The 11284-nt window shown below is 36.3% G+C and overlaps 2 protein-coding genes across 2 annotated transcripts; both read left to right on the top strand.

The window, feature by feature from the left end:
- Positions 1 to 205: 205 nt before the first annotated feature.
- On the top strand, positions 206 to 3677 carry LOC144564685 (disease resistance protein PIK6-NP-like). Its single transcript, XM_078314315.1, has one exon. It carries the CDS (start codon positions 407 to 409, stop codon positions 3575 to 3577), a length of 3171 nt encoding a protein of 1056 aa, XP_078170441.1. The 5' UTR covers positions 206 to 406; the 3' UTR covers positions 3578 to 3677.
- A 4251-nt stretch (positions 3678 to 7928) lies between these two features.
- LOC144564779 (disease resistance protein Pik-2-like) lies at positions 7929 to 10853 on the top strand. The gene has a single exon (XM_078314412.1). The coding sequence runs from the start codon at positions 7929 to 7931 to the stop codon at positions 10851 to 10853; it is 2925 nt and encodes a 974-aa protein (XP_078170538.1).
- The last annotated feature ends 431 nt before the right edge of the window (positions 10854 to 11284 follow it).

The following is an 11284-nucleotide window of genomic DNA, read 5'->3' on the forward strand; positions in this document are numbered from 1 at the left end:
TTATTTGGGTTGGGGGGGGGGGGGGAGGTGGGGCTAGTGTAGGGTGGAATTTCTCATAATTTGAAACAGGGACTTCAAGTATCGTCCTGAATTTCTAATGAAAAAGAACATTAATCTTATTGGAGTTTATTGATTCTTAAAGAAAATAGTAACATGGTTGTACTTCAAAATATTTTGGAGTCAATTTTAAACTCGGTTATATTAATCTATGTGAAACTAACAATTTGTCTGAATTGATTTTATATTTGGTAATTATTAATCAAAAGCAAGAAAATTGTTTTGTCTGCAAAAAAGTCCTTTGGCTTAATTACTTAAAGGATCTAGGTAATGATGTTTATTTTGGCTAAAGTGTTCTTTGTTTTTCATCTGCAGAGAAACTTGATATATTGGCCGTTAGCAAAAATCAATGGAGGCGGCTGCTATAGGCATAGCTAATACTGCATTGAATTCGGTAGTTAAAACAACATTAACAACCATAAGAAATGAAATTGGTTTACTGCTAGGGGTTCAAGAAGAGTTATTTTTCATCAAGGAAGAGCTTGAGATGATGCAAGGCTTCTTACAGGTTGCCAAAACAGAGAACGTTAAGGACATGCTGGTGAGCATATGGATCAATCAAGTCCAAGAGTTGGCATTTGATGTGGAGGATTGTCTCCAGGAGGCTTCTTTTCACCTGGTGAAAAAAAGTTGCCTTCCTGTTATGTGCACAGTGAAGAAACGAAATGATATTGCAAAAAAAATTCGGATGCTGAAAACTAGAATTGAGGATGTGAGTAAGAGAAACCTTCGGTATGAGCTGATTAAGAAGGGCAATAGTGGTCACACATACAATGAGAGTGCCTCAACCAGATCGATTGCCAATATAGAAGCTTTGCTTGTAGGTCTCGATGTGCCGAAGAGAAAACTAGTTGATCTTATTCGAACGGAGCATATAGAACTTGTAGACAAGCCTTGGAATGGGAAAGTGATATCAGTTGTAGGAATGGGAGGTCTTGGAAAGACCACTCTTGTCAGAGAGGTCTATGGCTGCCAAGAACTGAGAAATGTGTTTAATAATCATTTTGCTTGGGTTACTGTCCAACATCCATTCAACAAGGATGAATTTATTGAAAGCCTGGCCAAACAAGTCCTGTCTAATTTCCAAGCGGTTGATGATGAGGGGGAAACAATGGAAGGGAAGAAGAAAAAGTCAGAGGAAAATTCCGAAAAAACAACAAAAGAAAGTTTGGAAAAGAAGGTAAAAGAATATTTAAAAGATAAAAAGTATTTGATCGTACTAGATGACCTATCTAGTGTGCCAGAATGGGATATGATAATGGATGTGTTGTCCTCCAACAATGGGAGCCGAATCATAATAACCACACGATCTAGAAGTCCTCTGGCAGAACGTATATCTCACCCAAGTGAAAATATATATGATATCAAGGAACTTTCCGAAAATGACGCATTGGATCTCTTTTTCAAAGCAGTTTACAAGACCGCTAATTATCCCAAAAGCACTGAGACAACAGAAGGGGGTAGTAAAGCACAGAAGCAATGCATAACCAACACTATTACCGAGCAGAAGGATAGGGAAATTATAGAAGAACTTCCCTACGAAAACAAGTGTAACATGAAAAATGGTTCCAGTAGCACTGAGACAACGGAAGAGAATCGTGAAGTGCAGGAACAAAGCATGACCAAGGAAATGAAGACCCAGGCAGGCTTAATTGTAGAAAGTTGCGGTCGATTACCACTAGCCATTGTTACTATTGGCAGTTATATGGCCACCAAACCAAAAACAAGTGCTGAATGGAAGGACATGCATGACCAACTTAGCTCAGAGCTTGCTAATAATGGGGACCTAGGGAAGGTGAACACTGTTCTAACTTCTAGTTATGACGGCATGCCATACCATCTGAAGCCAAGTTTATTGTATCTAAGTGTATTCCATAATCATAAGGAAATAAGGAGATCAAGGATAATTAGGCGATGGATGGCTGATGGATATGTAATGGAAGGTCGTATAAACAAGGCAAATGAGATAAAAAATGGATTTTTTTATGAGCTCATGGGGAGAAGCTTAATCTTACCATCACAAATGAGCACAATTGTCAATGGAGATGTTAAAAGATGTAACATTCATGACATAATGTATGAACTGATTCTTAGAAAGGCTGTAGATGAGAGTATGGTGTCAGTTCTTCAAGATGGAGAACTCATTTCCATGACAGATAAGGTGAGACACCTTGTCATCACAAGTGGACCATGCACTGGGGGCAACGTCCTGGAAAGAGTGGAGTTGTCCCACATGCGATCCTTATCCATTTTTGGAGAGGTGGGAGACTATCTTAAATATTCTAGAATGAAGTTGGTAAGAGTGCTAGATTTGGAAGGCACTATAAATTTGAATGATGGAGACCTGAGGAGCATAGGCAAGCTTCGTCACTTAAAGTACCTAGGTCTTAGGGGGACCAAAATTAGAAAACTCCCGACTTCATTGGGAAAGCTTAGTGAACTTGAGACCCTTGATATTAGAGACACAGAGGTAGTCGAACTACCGACAGGACTTACTAAGCTACACAAGTTAAGCTATCTACGTGCAGGATCACATGAATATTTTAGTTACCCAACACCAATAGGGGATTACATTAGTCATGTAGATGATATCATTTCGAATTGGCAAGAAAAGGTTGTTGATAAATGCTCGCCAACTATTCAAGAAACAACAGATTATGTTTTAAATTATGTTACATTCTTGTGTGCACTATGTTGTGTGATTCCTATTCTTCCTTGTTTTTTGTTAGAAAGGCTTGAGGAGAGAAAATCTTCTGGACATATTTCAGGTGGGGTGAGGGTTCCTCGAGGAATAGGTAAATTAATGTCCCTGAATATTTTTGGCGCCATTGATATTGGTGGGAGCATGAGTTTAGCAAAGGAGATGCAGAATCTTACCAACCTACGTAAGTTAGCAGTGACTGGTTTTAGCGAGGAGAATGGGAAAATATTAGCAAAGGTGATTGATGGGCTTAAGCACTTAAGGTCATTAGTCCTTAAAGCAGCAGACGAATCAGGACTCAGGTGTTGCTTAGATTCTGTATCTTTCCCACACAAGTATCTTCGAAGCCTCAAGTTGCACAGTCCTCTTGGTGAATTGCCGAAATGTATCAGTTCCCTTGAGAATTTGGAGAAGATACATTTGAGAAACACTAAACTAACAGGAGAAATTACAGCCATTGGAAAGCTACCCAACCTAAAAATTCTCTATTTGTTTGGGAACACTTTTGGAGATTATCCAGAACTAAGCTTTGGCAAGGGTACATTTCCAATGTTGCAGGTATTCATTCTTGATGATGGTGTCAAGTCGGTGTCAATTGAAAAGACAGCATTAGAAAGACTTGAGCAGCTAAAGATCCGCATTTATATGTCTGTTAGAGAGGGTGGAGTGTTGGGGTTGGAGTTTCTTGAACATCTCAAGGAGATGGAGGTGTTGAGGTATTATGATAACGAGAGTAATCGTGAGTCAGTGAGAAACATAGAGGAGCAACTCAAGAAGCTTCCAAAAGAACCCGTCTTCAGGGTGATTAAAGACTACTGAAGCTCTCGTTATAAAGGATGCTGCGCTATTGGTTGTAATAAGCATTTCTTTATTGGTCAAATTGTTTAAAACTGTTGAGTTTGCAATTAATTAAGGGAACTGTTGTATTTTCATTTTTCCTAATGTATTTATTTCCCTTTTGTTTGTGTGTAATAAATTGACCTGATATTTCAAGACTTAGTGTTGCTATTTTACTTTTGTTATGGTGTGTAATAAATTGACCTGATTTCTTGACTTATGTTGCTATATATTATATTGCAATCGGTAATATTTTGTCTTATGTTGCACTTTCGATGTACTTTTTTTTACCTATATAAAGAAACAAAATTATTATATTCTTTAGTTGGAGAAGTTTATTTGAGATTTTTGGGGTCCAGACTCTCTGTCTTTTTGAACTAAGAAGTATGCTGATTTTTCTTGTTTCTTCTTAATTTTGCTTTCTAATTCCTTTGTTCTGGTTCTCATTGAAGACATGAATATTAGTCAAAGATAAGCTAAATTTCCGATTACTATATATTTTGTATTAATTATTTAATTAAAAATCCAACATACACAAACCCCCTATAATAAATGCAACGATATGGCAATTTTATCTGAGTGAGTCTATGGTACTATGCATATTACGATTTGGCACTGTGTTACGGCTCTATATTTGAGTTTTCAAATCCTAATGGTCAATCCGAACCGTTCATCTTGTTCTCCATATTAATATGTATTTGGAGACCAAATTTTACATTTTTTGAAATTTTTTTACTATTTTTTTAGATATTTAGAAAATCACTTGATCTGAAAATTCTGGACCATCCAAAAACAGTGATTTTCAATAAATTTAAAAAAATAGTAAAAAAATTTCAAAAAATATAAAATTTGGTCTCCAAACACATATTAATATGGAGAACAAGATGAACGGTTCGGATCGACCGTTAGGATTTGAAAACTCGAATATAGAGCCGTAGCACGGTGCCAAATCGTAATATGCATAGTACCATAGACTCACTCATTTTATCTCCCAATAGATATCTTGTGCAGCAAATAATAAATATAAACATGTCTATAAGAGAATGATATATAGTTTGTGGGCCTATACCAAAATAAATATATAGTTTGTAGCTCTATAAGAGAATGATATATAGTTTGTAGGCCTATACCAAAATAAAAAGTTAAGGAAACTTATGCGTTGAAAAAAGATGGAAAAGTAAAATAAATGGGATAGGAAAACATGATTGAAAAAGAAAATACTATATATAAAGACAATTCTTGTAATCCTCCCCATCCATTCCTTGAATATTTTCTGTTATTTGCAAAAACAAATAAACAACAATACTAATGAGATGCTGGCTTCAATAATTAAAAAAATGACATCTATTTTAATTATTAAGAAGTAAATACCAATTATCTATCCAAAGAAATTTTTTATGGAGCAACGACATCTATTTTTTTTTTGTTTTTCCTCGAGTATTAGAAACAGAGACGAGAGGAAAGCATAACGGGGCAGTTTGGCGGCATGATTCGGGGATGGTTATCTTTAATCCAGAGTTTCAGACATCTCTTGTCTCTCCAGTTGGGTCATTAAAAGAAGAAGTCAATACACGAACTCAACCTGCTATTTAGTTACTGTACACCAAAGGGTCGGATCTTCAATGGACAGAGCTGGTCACATTGCCACCGTTATTAACTTTAAATGTTAGACCAAGTCTAGCTAAATACACATTGCATGAATAATTCTGTAGCCTCATATTTTTGGGCCTATAAAATATGTTGGACCCAAATTTATGGCTCAACCCTCAAGTCCGACATTTGACAAAACCCTTGTTTTTATTAATAGGAAAACCGAAAAAAGAAAAAATATCGATAATGAGGAACAATTTTGCTACATTTAAAATATAGGAAAAATGTTATGGTTAGTAACGTCCTGGGAACTGTGTTTTTTTTTCTCTACAGTGAGTGAGGTTAAAAAGAAAAAAAACAAGAAAACAATATAGTTGGACTTTATAGACTATAATGTCCAGCTACGGTGTTTTTGGTCAATTAGTGATCATTAGCGATCAGATTTACTTAATATTATGATATTCCTTATTATCGATATTCTATTCTTCTTATTAATAAAAACAACAGTTGAGAAAAGTCTTCCTAATATCACAAATTAATTCGCAACCTTTTTTTTTTTGGATTACTTAATTTATTATAGGCAGCGGGAATAGATTTGGTTATAATTATTTGAGTAAAGATGTTGTCCCCCTTGAATCTGTCCCCTATCTGTCCCTCTAACAACTTTCTTTTTTTGTTTTCTCACGTGGTCAAAACCCACCCTCTTCAATCTTCAATATTCTCACGTGGTGAGGAGAGCGTGGTGCACCGTCGAGATCCGGGGAGGAGAGCGTGGTGCATCGTCGAGATCCGGCGAGGAGAGCGTGGTGCACCGTCGAGATCTGACGAGGAGAGCATGGTGCACCGTCTAGATTTGGCGGGGAGAGCGTGGTGCACCATTGGAGGGGGTCCATGCTAGCCCAGCGAAGGTTGTCACAATGCAACATATGAATACTTCAGTTGTTAGATATGCGTACTTCATATTACATATGAACTTCTTGGAAGATGTGGGATGAGAGAGATGAATCTGACTTTAAATTTTGAATTGTATAAATTATTTCGAACATGTATGAATACTTCGTAATCGTCAGTATGAATAATTCTTTTGTTAGATATGAATACTTCATTGTTTTAGATATGCATACTAGTCTGTTGAGAATATTTCTTGGTCCCAATCTGGGCAGGTGTGAATATTATTAGTGTCAGATGTGAATATTGTTAGTGTAATGTGTGAATACTTTATTAGTTAGATATGAATAGTTATATATATGAATAGTTATATATATGAATATTTCATTTGTTATAAATTGAGTACTTCATTAGTTAGATATGAATACTTCATTTGTTAGATATGCATATTTCATGTTAGATATGAATACTTCTTGGAAGAGGTGGGTGAGAGAGATGAATTTGACAATGAATTTTGAATTGTATAAATTATTTTGAACATGTATGAATACTTCGTAATCGTCAGTATGAATACTTCTTGGAAGAGATGGGGTGAGAGATGAATCTGACTTTGAATTTTGAATTGTATAAATTATTTCAAACATGTATGAATACTTCATAATCGTCAGTATGAATACTTCATTTGTTTAGATATGAATACTTCTTTATTTATATATGAATAATATATAGTTTCGCTGTAGTGGTCCCCAATCTTGGCAAATGTCGCTTTCAGACGATTACGGTCCCCAATCCAGGCTGTCACAAGACGTCAGCGGTCCCCCTGGTTGTTACTGGTCCCCTCCAGCTTGTGTTTACATATGACAAATGGTTATGATAATAAGTATGAATACTATAAATTCGTAGGTATGAATACTATACGTTTTGACTATTAATAAAATAGCATTAATCTTGCTCTTTGGTGGTAGTTAGCACGTTTTAACTATTTTTTTTGTCTTTTAGTGCGGGGGACAGATAGGAGACTGAAGTAGGGGGACTGTTAGTCGATCCCTAATTATTTTGTGGTTGAGGTGACATTGGATTTCCAATAGCTAATTTGTTGATGTTTGTCCCTACTAATTTTTAACTACAGATCAATACTTTCATAAAAATAATCATAGATTGTTGTCGTACGTTATATTACCCAAATTTTTCTTTCATTTTAAATAATACAAATAATACACAATTTTGTCCAATGCACTCAATTTATAGATATTATTTAAAAGAATTCATCAACTGAATTTTCAAATATTGTTTGGACAACCAATATCGGTCATGATCCAATAATACTATCCAAAATTGCGTAGATCAATTTTTGGGTTGAGTAGCATTTTTAAGTATATATCAAGTGTCAATCCAACTGATAAAAGTTGTAATATTAACTCCTTTCTCTACACTTTTAAGATTAAAAAAAAAAGTTATCTTTTTCATTCTATTTTAATATCTCGTTTCTTATAATTATAAGACTTGGCTCAAATTAGATCTTGAAACTCCTATCTTTTATAATTTTGGATATAAAAGAAGTAATGTTATTCAAGTTTAATGAATTTTTAAAGAACACATAGTAACATGCATGGATTTGTACAAGTGAAGAAACAGTTCTCAAGAAATTGGATATCTACAAACATCTTCCACTTGGTTGATTTTCTATTTTAATTATTAATCAAAAGTAGTTAAAGAATTGTTTGGTGATCCGCAATAAAAAACTTCATTTTGCTCAATTGCTTAAAGCAACTAGGTAAATATGTTGTTTATTTCGGCTCATGTTCTCTTTTCTCATCTGTAGAGAAAACTTGAAATATTGGCCGTCAGCAAGAAAATGGAGGCGGCCGCTATAGGCGCAACTAAATCTGCGTTGTATTCAGTAGTTAAAACAACAACAACAGCCATCACAGATGAAATTGGTTTACTGCTAGGGGTGCAAGAAGAGTTGTTCTTCATCAAAGAAGAACTCGAGATGATGCAAGGCTTCTTACAAGTTGCCAAAACAGAGAAAATTAAAGAAGTGGTGGTGAGCATATGGGTCAAGCAAGTTCAAGAGTTGGCATTTGATGTGGAGGATTGTCTCCAGGAGGCTTCAGTTTTCCTCATGAAAACAAGTTGCCTTCCAGTTATGTGCTCGGTGAAGAAACGGGAACATATTGCGAGAAAAATTCGGGTGCTAAAAACTAGAATTGAGGATGTGAGTAACAGAAACCAGCGGTATAACCTAATTAACAAGGACAATGGTGGACACACATATGAGGAGAGCATCTCTACCAGATCGATTGCCAATGTACAGGCTTTGCTTGTAGGTCTGAAAGAGCCGAAAAGAAAACTGGTTGAGCTTGTTTTGAAGGAGGATGGGAAAGTAATATCAGTGGTAGGAATGGATGGTCTTGGAAAGACGACTCTTGTTAGAGAGGTCTATGGCAGCCAAGAAATTAGAGACAAGTTTGAGTGTTTTGCTTGGGTTACTATCTCACATCCTTTCAACACAGAAGAATTTATAGAAAGCCTGGCCAAGCAAATGACGCTTAATTCCAAAGAGGCTGATACTGAGGGGAGAACTGTGGAAGGGAATAAGACAAAGAGGGAACTATTACCCGAAAAAACAATAAAAGACAAAGAAGGAACTATTACCCGAAAAAACAAGTATTTGATTGTACTAGATGATCTATCTAGCATGTCAGAATGGAATAAGATAAGGGATGTGTTACCTACTGTCAATGAGAGCCAATTCATTGTAACCACACGATCAAGGCCTCTGGCAGAATCTATATCTAACTCAAGTGACAATATATACGAAATCAAGGAACTTTCAGAAAATGACGCTTTCGATCTCTTTTGCAAAGCGGTGTACAAGACCCCCAATTATCGTCTTTTGATTGATCAAAGGAAAATGAAAGATGGTCCACCCGAAGAAAGCCACAGTAATATGAATGGTCCCAGTAGCAATGAGAAAATAGAAGAGGATAGTGAACTGCAGAAGCAATGCATGACCATCACTATTACTGAGGACATGAAAAATGAGGCCGGTTTAATTATAAGGAGCTGCAATCGGTTACCACTTGCCATTGTAACTATTGGTAGTTATCTGGCAACCAAACCTAAAACAAGTGTTGAATGGAAGACAATGCATGACCATCTTAGCTCAGAGCTTGGCAAGAACCCCTACTTAGGTGTAGTGAACACTGTTCTTACTTCTAGTTATGATGGATTACCATACCATCTCAAGCCATGTTTATTGTATTTAAGTGTTTTTCATAACCATAAAGAAATAAGGCGATTAAGGATAATAAGGCAATGGATGGCTGATGGATATGTAATGGCAGACCACAAAAAGACAGCAGAGGAGGTAGGAAAGGGCTATTTCTATTATCTCATGGGGAGAAGTTTGATTCAACCATCATCACAAATGGGCACAATTATCAGTGGAGACGTTAAAAGATGTAACATTGATGACATGATGTACGAATTGATTCTTGCAAAAGCAGAGCATGAGAATATGGTGTCAGTGCTTGAAGATGAAAATCTCATAACCATGACAAATAAGGTGAGGCACCTTGTCATCACAGGTGGATCATGCACTGGGGGCAAAGTCCAAGAAAGAGTGAAGTTCTCCCACATGCGATCCTTATCCATCTTTGGAGAGGTGGGAGACTATCTAAGATATCCTAGAATGAAGTTGGTAAGAGTGCTAGATCTAGAAGGCACTTTAAATTTGAATGATGGAGACCTGAGGAGCATAGACAAGCTTTGTCACTTAAAGTACCTTGGTCTTAGGGGAACAAAAATTACAGAACTCCCAGAATCATTGGGAAAGCTTAGTGAACTTGAGACCCTTGATATTAGAAACACAAGAGTAGTCCGATTGCCAACAGGACTTGCTAAGCTACACAAGTTAAGCTACCTACGTGCAGGATTTGGTAAATTCCGATGGGGTGTGGGTGGGGTGCGGGTTTCACGAGGAATTGGTACATTTATTTCCATTAAGTCAGATGAGGTGAGGGTTCCTCTAGGGATTGGTAAATTACAGTCCCTAAATATTTTTGGCGTCATTGATATTGGTGGGAGCAAGAGTTTAGCAAGGGAGATGCAGAATCTTATCAACCTACGTAAGTTAGCAGTGACTGGTTTCACGGAGGAGAATGGAAAAACATTAGGAAAGGTGATTGATGGGCTTAGGCTATTAAGATCGTTATTCCTTTCAGCAGCAGATGAGTCAGGGCTCATGTGTTGTTTAGGTTCTGTATCTTCCCCACCCAAGTATCTTCAAAGCCTCAAATTGCACAGCCCTCTTGGTAAATTGCCTAATTGGATCAGTTCCCTAGAGAATTTGGGAAAGATACATCTCCCCAGTAGTGTACTAAGGTGGGGAATTAAAGCCATTGAAAATCTGCCCAACCTGAAGTTTATCTATATGTTGTACAACATGTGTAATGGTTCTACAGAACTATTCTTTGGCAAGAGTGCATTTCCAATGTTGCAGGTATTGATTATTGAAGAATGGGTCAAGTCGGTGTCCATTGAAAAGACAGCATTAAAAAGACTTGAGCTGCTAAGGATCCGGATCCGGATTTTTAGTGATATTCAAGAGGGTGGGGTGTTGGGGTTGGACTTTCTTGAACAACTCAAGGAGATGGAGGTGGTACTGATGTATTCTTATGATGACAAGAGGAATAGAGAGTTTGTCAGAAACATAGAGAAGCAACTCAAGAAGCTTCCAAAACAACCCGTTCTCAGGGTGACTTATAAAGAATGAAGCTCTCAATAAAAATGATGCTGAGCTACTTATTGGTCAAATGGTTTAAAACTGTTGAGTTGGCATTTAATTAAGGGAACTGTTGAATTTTCTTCTTTTTATTTTTCCTTGTGTATTTTTCTTTTGTTGCCTGTAATAATTTGACCTGATATTTCTAGACTTTATATATGTTGCTATTATACTTTTGTTATGGTGTGTAATAAATTAACCTAATTTTCTTGATTTATGTTGTTATTATACTGCAATCGATAATATTTTGTGTTATGTGGCACTTTCAATGTACTCTTTTTTTCTTTTTTTTTTTAACTATATGAAGAAACAAAATTATTATGTTCGTTATACTAGTGGAAAATATGTTCGTTATATTAGTTGGAGAAGTTTATTTTAGATTTTCGAGGTCCCGACTCTCTGGCCTTTTCAAGTAAAATGAT

This window comes from Carex rostrata, chromosome 1, assembly GCF_964058835.1.
Source record: "Carex rostrata chromosome 1, lpCarRost1.2, whole genome shotgun sequence".
NCBI lineage: Eukaryota > Viridiplantae > Streptophyta > Magnoliopsida > Poales > Cyperaceae > Carex > Carex rostrata.